Raw genomic sequence first — 13,671 nt, forward strand, 5'->3', positions numbered from 1 at the left:
GTGCATATGAGGTAATGGGTCAGAATTCAGGCTCCAGGCTGTGGTTGAGGAGCAGCTTTTCTGTAAGACAATGTTAATTGTTACTGGAATTCTACCCTTAAACTTGGCACTACCTCACAACTGAATGTTTCTCAACATTTATAGACAACGAAATACCCTCAAACTGGCCAAGCGAGACACAACGAAATGTTGAAGGGCCTGGGATCTTCCCCCATGGTAGTTACCTATGGACTCTATCAGGTGGTGATACCTGATGGAGTCTTGAAGAATAAAAGGTTAGCCAGGCCAGTAAGATGGGGGAAGGGAGTTCCACAGAGAGAAAGGAGAACATTTAAAGACACCAAAAGGGAATAGGAAAATGATACATTCAGAGAACTGCAAGTAGTTCACTATGGCTATATGAAATAGGCATATGTGAAAGAAACGCAAGAGAGGATGCTAGTGAGAGAATCTGCATCTTGATGATAAAAGCATTTCTATGCAATACTAAGATGTTAGACTACATGTTGAAGGCAGTGGAGGGTCACAGGAAGATGTGAAGCAAGAATGAAGTATGAAGAGATCCACTCAGGCTTTAGTGGATGGCTTGAAAGAGACCAGGAAAACCAATCAGTAGCTACTACAGTAATTCAGATGACAAATGATGAGGGCGTGAACTTAACAGCAATGGATATGGAGGTATACGGTGAGATGTGAGAGATATTAAACATGAGAACACATAGTGATTGACACTGTAGTGGGTAAGGAAGAAGACAGAATCGAGGATGATTATCAAGTTGCTAGTGCAGGTAGCTGGTTGAAGTAAAGGATTATGAAGTAGGTTTAGGCTGGGCAGGTTGAAATGAAGCCAGTAGCAGGTAAAAGTCTTGGATATCCAGCACATGCTGATGCTTACAGGGTGCTAGTTTTCCATTTATTATATTTTCTCTAGAAAAAGATAATCATTTTAAAGGTAATTTTAGTTCTCTGTTATTATAGGAGGTCTAACTGTATTTCCAGAAGCAAAAGGTGGTCATAGTTAATGTTAAATATATTTACAACCTATATACTGCAATGAGTACCAAAATGGATTGAACCTATAGGTCTGATTCACATTAAAATATGTATCACAATCCATCTGGCTTTCAATGTGTGTGTCAGAAACAATTTCCAGAACAAATGCCAAATATCTCAGAGATCCTTCAGTTCAAGTTGCCAAGCTATGCCATTGTACTTGAACTGTTTGCTACTTGGATGTATACCAACTGTAGATATATGTTTGAAATTTATTCTTGTAGACTTTAGAAGAATTCATAAATTTCATATTTTGGCAGATAAAATATGAGACAAAGACTACTTCATAATGTTTTACCACCAAAGTGTACACCTTTTCTTGGAGGACTGAGAGCCAAGAAAAATTCCAAAGTATACTCTGCTAGGACAGTAATGAATGGTTGGAGTGTGCAGCTAAATACATTGGGGTGAACTACAACCCCAAACTGGAAAGATTCTTTACAAGTACCTAGATACTTGCAAAACAGAATTCTTCTGAAGAATCTATTACAATATATTTTATACAAGATGAACTGAACTATGCAGCCAGATGTGCTTGGATGAAATAAATTGTTGTCAAATTTCTGAGCTACAATTTTTTTATCATTTCTCAAAAATATTTTATAAAATTCACACAATAAGGGATTAAATACTTTCAGGTTAAAAAAACTCACATAAATTAGTATCTAGTTTCTTAATAATCATTAACATAGACCTAGGGAAACTTTAGCCTATTTATTTCTCAATCTGGCTTAACCTAGATTATAGCAGACTAAATTTCTTACACACTGAGATCTTAAATGAAATCATCTACCCCCCATAGATAATAATCACCCCCCACCAAAAAAGGACAAACAAACAAACAAAAAACCAAGAGGTAGTACAAAAAGGAAACCAAACCAAACAAAAAAACAACTGTCATTAAATTCCAGCTCCTTTGGATATCTAGAATCATTACTAATCTATTGAAACTGTTCCTAAAATGTGTAAAGGCTGGTTTTAGTAGAATAGGATATTTTTCTTTTTGGTAACATAACAGAGACACTATTTACAAAGATGATATCCTCAACCATAAAACACTGTAGGGATAAAAATATAGAGAATTTGAAATATTTTTATTATAACTGACAAATTCAATGTCCTGGCAATAATATAATTATATTAGAAGAATTACTTACTCAAGAAGATCTGGGTCTAGTCCTTCTGATACCATTTTGTTTCTTATTGCCATCACTGGTACACCCTAAGCAAAGGATATAAGATAATTTCATCATTAAAAATGCCTCCTTTATATGTCTACACATACCATCTAAAACAAGACCTTTAGATGCCTCATTATTTAAGAGTTCTTATTCTACTTTTAAATTAACATGTGCCTAGCACTTGAATAATCTAGTGAAGTACCCATTTTACATTGACCTAACAGAATCAGTCTTATCCAATACCACATAAGCCCAAACTACATCATTTGAGCTTATTCATTACTAATTCTGCTATATAGAGAACAGAAATCATATTCTCAGTCTTCTTATATCACCAAAAGAAAGGAAACATTACTCAAATGATTAAAATACCAGCTGAAGCGATACAATGAATAGTTAACAATATGAATAGGTATCTTTTCAAAGATTTCAGAGACTTCTGCTCTTAAGTATAGCTACATTAATGTTCTTTTATTAAGCAAACAGTTCAATTCCATTTGAACACTTTAGACACAAAAATCAAATCTAATTCAAGAACCTCCCTGGGACTATATTACACATCTTCCCAACACCGGTGCAAACACTAACTAATGACAATTTTAGAAGTATATACGTTACAAAAATAGTAAAAACACGTGAATCTCAGAGTTCAGGTTAAGAATATGAAAACAGTAAGAAAAGAATATGACAGAAATAGACACATTTACTTGAAAAGGAAAGAGACTTGATGTATAACTAAACATTTATTCCAAGTTCACTTGGTGAAGCTCCAAGGGGAGAAGATGTAATCAGATCTCTGTCAACTCCCCTCTCTTCACACCATCCCCAAGGATAAGAAACACTTAACTGATGTGTTCAATTTGAGGGCCTTGATTCTATCTCCTTAAAGGAGGCAGGGTCACGGCATGGGACCCTCTCTCTCACCCCGTGTGGCATAAGAAGGAAAGTATACCCAGGCACACTCAGGAAAAAGCCCAGTCACCTCTCTATTGCTGTTGTACACTTTTCCTTTATCATTAGCCAGTTGTGATGTTCATTTTTTTACTTTTTAATTGCCAAATAATAATTACACATGTTTTTGTGTATAATGTGCTGTTTTGAAACATGTAGACATTGAGGAATAATCAAATTAGGCTATTTAGCATATCCATCACCTCAAATATTTATTATTTGTGGTAGGACTTTTAAACTCCTCTCCCATAGCTATCTTGAAATATACATCTTGAAGATGGGATAGGAGTTTCTCTAAAATGAAAAACACAAATACTTAGAAATATACACAAATCTTTATATAGCCTATCATATGTACACTTGTCTCAAACTTTTAAGTATATACTTGTCCAGATATACTCCTTCCCCTCCAAAATGCTGATTTTATATTTCCCAATAAAATCTGAGTTTAAGTCCAGGCATGCATATGTACAAACGTGAGAGCTAAATTTATTACAAATTTAATATGGAAAGTCTTCAAAGTTAAGGACACTATATATAACATAGTATCTTGTATCTCACAGATCTTGCCAAATTAAGTTAAATCATTAAATTTAATCCTCCTTTTTTAAAATCAGAACATTTTATGTCAAAGAATTTAATTTTTATTTACTTTTTAAAAAACTGCCCAGAAAAGATAGCTATAGAAAGAGTCATAATCACTTATTTTGGCTATGGAGGAGAAAATACCTACATCCCCTTTCACAGCCTGCTAGGTTAAATAAGGCTAGGAAAGCAGAGGCTTTCTTTTGAGTTTACAGGTTACTAAGAAGACTCTCATGAGAAGTAGCAAAGGCAAGGTGGTCATTTGCAGGCCCATTTATACACTTATCTTGGTAACTGTTGTGTTTTATCTTATAAATTAGTAAAATTTAGCTTACTAAGACTCAGGTAAAAATAAATACTTAAGTGCATTCTAAATATTTTCACGAATCAATATAAATAGCACCATCTTTGAATTCTCTTCAAAACCATACCTCTGAAAGCAATATTGTTCCATGAGGCAATTTTTAAGATATTCTGAAAAGTACATTATAATAGGTTTCGAAGTCAAAGAAGGTGGAAGATAAGTTTAATGACCAAAAAAGAGAAAAACAAAAAGGAAAAAGCCCACTTGCTAGGGGCATCCAATGTGAACAGACTAAAGTTTGGAATAAAGAAAGCAAGAAATTAAAACTAACACCACTTTTGAATATATTATCTAAAACTAAGACTTGAATGAAACATATTTAAAAACAAAACATACTTAATACAAAATTAATTTTAATAGTAGAGGAGAAAGCTGATTACTTGAATGACACAGCTGGGAATTTAACTTGATAATTAAATGCCATTCAATTATTTATGATAACAGGGGGTAAGTTAGGAGTTTGAAACATTCCACAAAAAAAATATGAGTGCTAGGAAAAAAAGAGGAGAAGAGAAGAGTTAATGTCATAGTTCCTTAAAAAGACCTCTCGGCTTCTATTAACTATGGTTTGATAGTATAAGGTCTTTCTACAAACTCAAGCATGTGATTTATTTATTATACTTTAGCATAATCCACAGGACATCACTGGAAAGGTCACACAAATAAGTTACAAAGCCAAGAAAAGAGAAGGGAGGAGAATGAGGTTGAAAAAAAATTTCCTAAAATATAGCAAAGAAAGTGTATATTGGGTGGAGGTGAGAGGAAGCAATGGGTGGGAAGGGAGGAATGGGGAACAGAGAAGTTGGTAGAATTAGATAAGCCCTCTATTGGAACATCAGCTTCATGGAATTGATTATAGTATAAGAATAATAGAAACCTAAACCTGTAAGCTCCAAATGCGAACCTTAGTTTCTGGGGTCTGCTTACAGCAGAACAGCACAGATATGCATACAATTTGGTATTTTTAGTCATTTCTGTATATGCATATGGGTAAAGAAAAATATACACAATTGCTAATATCTTACTTGATTCTGAGACTTATTATCCCTACCTTAATACAAATCTCATAAAGCTTGATAAAAAAGAATAATTTGGCCTGTGTTCCAAAGAATGCATTCCAAAGGGATTTGCTGTTGTTTCCAGTGACGTTGCTTAGAAAATTTGTTGTTTTGCTATATTCTTCCTTAGAAGAACAGTAACAGTCTGGTTTGTTAAACACCAAAAAGAAGTGTCCAATTTCTGATCGCCAACAGACAAAGCTACTGGTGGTCTAAGAAGGACAAGAAAGACCTCAAAACTGAAGTCTACTGAACTGTGGGATTTTTTTTGGCAAGTGAAAATGACAGTGTGTCCAACATAAGTAATGAAGAAGAGAGAAGGCAGCCATAAGTCTGATGTTCCAAAAAATCACGTCTGTATTTGCGTCACTGGAGAAAGTGTGTAAAGAAGCCACACTAATGAAATTATGATGGCAACACTAATAGTTAAATACTAGTTTCTTATATCACAAAAAACTGTTTGGAGGTTTACAGGCCTGCCAATATTTACATTTATTTCTTATTGTGTTAAAGAAAGTCAAACTACAAAATCCTTTTATAAACTTTAGGAAATTTTCCTAAAGTTTTAGATTAGAAGGGGAAAAAAAAACTTCATTCTCAATTTAAGATAAATGACTTTCCTTGTTTAAAAATAACTAAAAATGCTCCTTATATTTTAGAGTTTTTCCTCTTAGTTTAAGAGTGTGAATTGTAACAATTCAGTTATGAAAGATGAAAAACATGAAGTTTTCTTCCCCACCTAAGGCAACAATAAAAAATAGATCTACTGAATACGTTGGTGGAAAAAGCTTTTTCTTTGCAGAGAGCGGGAACTAGTAGAATTTGTAAAAATGCTACGAGTTGTTAAAAGGCAGTCAGTCCCCCAGTCAGGGTCCTTTTACTTAAAATTTAATAAAATGGACTCAATCATATCTTTGCCTTCTGAATTTCAACAGTCCTATTAAAAAAATATTTTATTGAGGCTGGGCTCAGTGGCTCACGCCTGTAATCCCAGCACTTTAGGAGACTGAGGCGGGAGGATCACCTGAGGTCGGGAGTTCGAGACCAGCCTGACCAACATGGAGAAATCCCATCTACTAAAAATACAAAATTAGCTAGGCATGGTGGTGCATGCCTGTAATCCCAGCTACTCAGGAGGCTGAGGCAGGAGAATGGCTTGAACCTGGAAGGCGGAGGTTGCGATGAGTCAAGATTGCACCATTGCACTCCAGCCTGGGCAACAAGAGTGAAACTCCAACTCAAAAAAAAAAAAAAAAAAATTTACTGTATTTTATGAAATAAATAAATTAGTAGGATGTACACTTAGGATAAAATTTTCAGATTAAATATTACATATAATGGATTATTCACTGAATGAATCATAACACAAAAGAAAGCAAATGCTCAATGACATTTTCTCTTCGAAGCTTTCAATGAAGGAATATCAATTAATTTAAATAAATTTTTTAATCATGTAAAATGAATATGGCTGTCTAAAAAAATGGAAACTTTATTTCTAATGACCTATACAGATCTAGAAAATACTTGGTAAACAACTGGTTCCTGGAAACAAATTCTTCAAAAATGAACATTTTCACAGCAATTAAATGTCACTAACGATGGCTATAAAAAATGTGATATTAGTATTAAAATATTCTCAGCTATATGATTATGATAACAGTGGTATCAGTGAAGAATAAACAGATGAGAATTGAGGGAGGCATATATGATATTACCAAGTAGGTACTGACACGACAACCATATAACTATTTAGTATCTGCCCACTACATGGCAAGTACTTCCTTCCATCTTCTAGCTTTATCACGCATCAGAAAAAGCGAGAAATTTAAAACCTGAACTTAGCAGTATCATTGTTTACTGCTCTCTAACAAACATTTATAACAAGAAAATTTAAAAATACGCAAAAGGGCAAATACATAATAGAAAGATTTATGTTTTGAAACAACATTAAATCTGTACACAGTACGACTGGTTCTAAGCTCCCCAACTTTCAAGGCAACGTAGAGGGTTCAAAAGGCAGCTAAAATGATGGAAAAATCATAATCTGTAAAACTGGCATAATCATTCTTCACACATGATTTCCTTTGAGGTCAGTTCACTGACTTTAGCAGAGAGTAATTTTTGTAATTTCTTGCTAAAAGTATGACAAAAGTTATCTTTCTCTAGGTCCTCTGTATACTGGGGCCATGGCAAAGCATGGGTAATATGGCAGGGGCTTCCAGTTGGTGGCTAACTGTCACAGTTTTCTGCTTAAGGGAAAGCTTTATCCAAACCTTCTTGCATTTGATATAAGCTAGAAAGTAGAAGGAGGAGGACAAATGTCAGAGGTCACTTGAATTTCATTGATCCCAACTCAAAATTACTACTCATATAGTCTACCATTTTGCTAAGCTTTGCTTCTTTCTTTTAGTTGTAGTCACACAGACCTGCCTAACTTATTTAGTTCATGGGAAGAATAAAATAGTTTTACTCAAAATTTTCAAAGTTGGCTAAATTCTACAACTAATTAAACAGACAAATGTTCATTTGTATCTTTTCTTTATATTCATAAGTGTGGCAAATCAAAGTCATTGGACATGAAGCTTTATTTTTCAATGAACAGAAAGAGGCTAAAACACCACAAAAGTTATTCCCCCATCCCATAAACCTTCATGTACTCAATAAATATTGATCTTGATATTGATTAGTAAACCTTAGGTATTATAAAAGAAACTAAATACATATTAATATTATTATACCTATAGTTAGAAAACAATGAAAAAATAAATCACAGCTATTAAGCTAAATCTGTAACAGTGTTGTTCACAGCTATGATTATATACGAACCAGTAGCTCCTCCTTTTTGACTATACTTTGACTATACTGTTGATCACTGATGAGGAACTTACCTGGAGTTCTCTAAACCATGGAAAGCCACATTGGGGTCATATCCAAAAAATGTTTTAAAGACTTTAATTACTCTTACAATAACTACATCTTGTTTGTCATCTAAAGAACATGCTATTTCATGCTTGATGGGGTTTCACAAGGTCCAAAGTGCATAACTTCTTGATGAACATCTTTAATAATCATTTAGAGCCTCTTCATCCTTAGGTAATGGAAGTCACATTTCCTCAGGCCAACATTCACCGCTGGCAACGGATGCATCAGAACCACCAGAACCAAAGAGATTATTCAATTCACATTTTAAGCCAGCCAAAGAAAATAGAGCTTTAAAAAAAAATGTAAGCGTCCAAGAGACTGTTTTGGCAAATACGGTTTCAAAAAATACAAGTCATTAGCTTCTTAATGTGGAAGTCGGACTTGCCCAATGCACAATTTATTACTGGCAAAGGATTCACCAAGATCTGCCAGTAAAGAGGGGAGAATTGTTGGAAAAGTGATCTATGTACACAATTCCAGTTAAGTTATAAAAGCAATATGTAATTTAGTAAAGGCTTGTGCTGCACTATTATGACAACAAACATTAAATCAAAATCAATTATCTGCCACATTTGGAACACAACACTATTACTCACTGAAAAATCTTGTATAAAACTTGCTTAAAAAGGAAAAAAAAGTCAGAAAATGCCAGCAGGTGTTCCAGGAACATTCATTAGTAATGAGATCCAAATTTGGGGATCAATTAATAGATCATAAATCTAAAAGGAATTTCAGATCTCATTTTATGTGTGAGGGAACTGAAGCCTTGAGAGGTGACATGACCTGATGTGATGGCAAAGCTAAGAAACTATACCATGTTGTATTTCAGAAGTACTGGGAAAAGATCTGGGTGTACTCCTAGGCAATGAAATTTTCTCCCAGAGAAAGAACAACTTTTCTTTCATTGTTTTAATCTAATCATTGTTTTATCTCTCAGAGGGTAGTAATCCAGAAGTGACAGAAAAAGGCATGGAGACCAAAAAGTAAGGTATTGCTTATTACTCTGTCGACTGGTACTTGTGATTAGTGAAGGACTGTGTTGGTTTTTGTTCAAAGGAGTTTATATTAATTAAATAGTTTTCATTATCTAGACTGTAAAATAGATTTACAGGTATGTGGCAAGTGAAGCAAGGCATATATAAAAGCAAGGCATTCCAGGAGATAGATAGTTCCCAGGAAGAGGAAGTTTTCATTGCAGTTTAGGGAGGAACCCAAAGGGGACTGGAGTTCATCCTCATATCCAGGAAGTCTTAACATTAAGAAAAATCTGTTTTTGTAACCCACAAGACTTTCTACCATATCTGAAGTGAATGATCACATCAGAAGTCTGCAAAATAAAGCTTTCTATACTACAGAAGAAGCTGAAAGGGCTTGAAAAACACGATTCTGTCATATTACAGAAGACAAAATCGTTCTAAACAATAATTCAAAAACTAGGAGAAATGGTTAAAAGATTGTTGAGGAGCTATGTATCAAGATGATACTGAGTGGAAGTATATTACACTTTGGAAAAAGAAACACAGTATAATTGGAATAGAGGTATAAGACTCTTCTTATGGGGCAGTAACTCATATTTTTAAATGACATGAATATAAAGGCAACTGAAAAAGAGACAAATCCTATTATTACCCTTTCACAAGGTGAAAGACCTTGTAGCACTGTTAATTCCCTTTTGAATGTATAGAGATGGTTATTTTTAGGATCTTAGGATTAGAAATTGTTGGCATAAAGGATTAGATATTGTTGGTATAAATACAGTTTTTTTTTCAGAAAGAGTTTTTTTTTTTTTGAGACTATGCTATCTTCCTTTGTGTTAATATAAACAATTCCCTAAAAGCTGAGATGTAGGCTTCTAAAACTGTTTCTATAACCTGTAGTCATGTGTACAGTGGATGTAAACTACTCAAGGTTATACTAATAGACAAATTAGAACTCATTTAAAGAATTATGTTGTTATCGGTCTTTCTCTGCATTAAGAACTAAAACTGAATTTTGAGTGGTGGGTAAGCAAACGTTAGTCACCCCTAAAGTTGAGAAAAATTGGGTCTTTTAATGCAAATTTAAAATCTTGTTGGGAAGGTGATACACTTTTCAGTATGATAAGGTAGTCTGTAATGAAGTCACTCTCTAGAATTAACTGGGGTTAGGCTCCTCCTTATAGCTAGTGGTCAAATTTGCTTTTCTATCTATATCCCTGTTTGTTCTCAGTTACACTCGAAGAACTTAACCACATTTTCAGAGGGAACAACCGATTAGAAGACAAACACATAAAATAGGAAGGCATATCACTATCCTGAGGTATAGAGATACAAAGCTATCTGTTTTCTTTCCATGTCAATGACAGAAAATGAATGGCTCAGTGGTACAAATTATAATAGGTCTCTAATGATTGTTCTTCACTCCACTTCTCTGAGTCATTTTCTAAAGCAAAGTGGTACTGTTATCTGCTCTCCCAGTTAAAAGTTATAGTTTGGTAACGGAATGGATATAGGAAACACAACTTGCTACGCAGATACTGCTGAAGAATAATATTTTAGGTGATAACTTATGACATTAGAATGACTGTACTCTTGGAAAAGTGCTAAGTGGTTTGGAAGAACCAACAGATTATGTTCAGCAATACCCACAGGTATGTTCAAGAAGCTTTACACTGAAATCAAAAGATTAAAAAATCCTCAATTAAAGTTTTAAGACTAGACCTATGAATAACAACAATATAATGGGGAAAAAACAGTGGAAGAACTGCCAGGAAATTATTAGGAGGAAAATGTAAACAGCAAACAAATCCAACAGCCTAAAAAAAAAAAAAAAAAAAGTGTGTGTGTGTGTGTGTGTGTGTGTGTGTGTGTAAATAGAGCAAATCTGAAATTTCAAAATAAGTAAATCTTGGGGACTGCCAACACTTAATGGGAAGAAACTTGTGTATGAGAACTGGCATTTCAAGGAAACGTCTTACAATGTTTTCCAGCAGAAAGAGGACAATAACCATAAATCAAAATATATACACGTATATGGAAATTCTTGAACATGAGATAAAGAAACCCCTAAGTGACGTTCAAAGAAGGCAAAAATTTTATCAGATGGAGCATACTTTTTGGCTACCTAGCCGGGTAGAAGATTTAGATAAGGCTTTCTTAAAACGCTGTAAACAAGCAGAAAGATCCAGACATGATGGGGGATATTATCCATCTACAGGTACTAGAAGCTTAATTTTGCCTGTATTAGAATATCTGATAAATTCCTAAGTTGCCCCACTGAAAATTTAATTCCTCAATAGATAAAGGGAGCAATGAGGCAAACATGCAACTATTTGTGCCTAACACAAAGGCCAAAACAAATGATAATGAAGAAGGGACAGGAATTCTGGTAGTAATCATGCCAAGGAAAGAAAATTTCTGGGCATTGTCAAATATGTAGCCTACATCTGTTGTTGGAAATTTTGACAGTCACTCATGATATGCTTAGAAAACAGAAGAAGGAGTGAATTTATAGATGGCTCAATAATCATAATCCAAAAATTAATGATTGGCAGATTCATGTCAACCTCGAGGAAGACCTCTGCTGGGTCTATTCTTGTTATGGTCCTGAAAAACATTTTAAATTGATAACCTGAAGAAATGAGAGCATATTTATACATATCCAGGGAGCACAAAGTGAGAAAGGAGAGATCATATGCAGGATTACATATAGAGTCCATTAACAAATATTGATTGAGCACCTGTATGGGTAAGGTGTTAAAATGAATACATGGATTAATCAAGACACCATTCTTCCTCTCATGATTCCATTTTCAAATGGAGATAAAAAAAAATGTACAGATAATCATAAAACAAAGTATTAAGTGACAAACTGCAGAAAGAATACCGGTAAAGTCATTGGATAGGTCAACAAAAGGAACTATTACTTCTATCTAGCTTTCTGTGTGTTGGTGGGTTTAGAATCTGGAATGATTTAGTGGACACAATCATAGGAACATGTTAGATAACAGAATTTGGACATGTAATAATAAAGAGAAGGATAATCTAGATTCAGAGAAGGAAAAGCATGGCACTTACACAGGGAACAGTTTGTGGTTTTGCCTGATTAAAGAATGGAATTCAGGGCTGGGCACGGTGGCTCACTCCTGTAATTCCAACACTTTGGGAGGCTGAGGCGGGTGGATCACCTGAGGTCAGGAGTTCAACACCAGCCTGGCCAACATGGTGAAACCCTGTCTCTACTAAAAGTACACAAATTAGCTGGGCGTGGTGGTGGGCACCTGTAATCCCAGCTACTCAGGAGGCTGAGGCAGAAGAATTGCTTGAACCTGGGGGCAGAGGTTGCAGTGAGCCGTGATCATGCCCCTGTGCTCCAGCCTGGGCGACAACAGCAAGACTCCATCTCAAAAACAAAAAACAAAACAAAACAAAAAAAACAAAAGAAATTCAGGACAGGGAGCAATAGGAAATAAAAGTTGGGTAATAAGGTTCTGGGATACAGGCTGGCACAATAAACTAAAAACAATAAAATTAAATTTAACTTGGATGAACTTCTAGTTTTAGGATGGCAGTTTGATGTAGCTCCCCACTTTCTTCTTGAAAATCACCCCTAAACAATTTGAAACAGAATATGACCTCCAGCTTTAATGACTAAGAGGCATATATGAACCAATTACATAAAAATTAAGAGCAGATAGAAGAATGATTGATGACTTAGCCGAGCAAAAGAAGGTCAAGTCCATGTGCCTGACGAAGGAGATGCCAGGAAGAAGCAGCACTTCCAGAATGCTGAAAATGCTTAGGAAATAGATAAACCCCCACCAAAGGCAGAAAGGAGACAAAGGGCTAAAAACAGAAAAATTTGTCTTAAATCAGAAACAGTCTGAGGCAGAAGAAATTGAACCTCTAATCATACTCAGTGACATCAAGCAAAAAGGATAGGCTGGAGTTAAGTGCCAAGTACTGCTAGAAAGTTTAGGCTTTTAAAAAATAAAACAATTATTTATTTTCTTAAATGCTTTTTAAGTTTAAAAAATGTAAACGATATTAAGACATAGTTTAAAATGTTTTTAAGCAATTCTTAATCAGGGTTTTTTTCCCCAAAATACATACGCTCTATGTATCAAGTACCAACTTTGGAGATTCTAATTTTGTAGGGTAGGGCCCAGGAACTTATATTTTGGAAGTTTATCAAACTACTGAGCTAGTGTGAAAAAGGAATCTATCACCTAAATCTATCAAAAGGTGAAATGGTATAGACAAATTATAAGCATTTTCATTCACAGGACTATGTACAAGGTATTGTTGCAGGAATGAGGAATAGTGTAGTACACAAAAAAATTCCCTGTCCTTTTGGAGTTTATAATTTTGTAGGGAAGAGAGAGAGTAAATATATAAAATATGTAGAATGCTGGAAGTTGAGAAGAAGAAAAATACAGCAGAGAAGGGGTAAAGGGAATTGGGTAAGAGGACACTGCAATTTAAAACAGGGTGGCCAAGGAAGGCTGTACTTAGAAGGTAATATTTTTGAATATAGATTTGAAGGAGGTGAGGGAGCAAACCATGAAGGTATCTGGGGA

General features: G+C 34.7%; 1 protein-coding gene across 6 annotated transcripts in view; it reads right to left on the bottom strand.

Moving 5' to 3' along the window:
* The window catches only part of WASHC3 (WASH complex subunit 3), a 47,482-nt gene that overhangs the window by 11,478 nt on the left and 22,333 nt on the right, over positions 1 to 13,671 (bottom strand). For all 6 annotated transcript variants that reach the window (XM_050750239.1, XM_050750238.1, XM_050750241.1 and 3 more), the window contains one exon: positions 2,211 to 2,275. In XM_050750239.1, the coding sequence (XP_050606196.1) occupies positions 2,211 to 2,275 (65 nt within the window). The remainder of the gene's footprint in view (positions 1 to 2,210; positions 2,276 to 13,671) is intronic.

Source organism: Macaca thibetana, chromosome 11, assembly GCF_024542745.1.
Source record: "Macaca thibetana thibetana isolate TM-01 chromosome 11, ASM2454274v1, whole genome shotgun sequence".
Taxonomy (NCBI): domain Eukaryota; kingdom Metazoa; phylum Chordata; class Mammalia; order Primates; family Cercopithecidae; genus Macaca; species Macaca thibetana.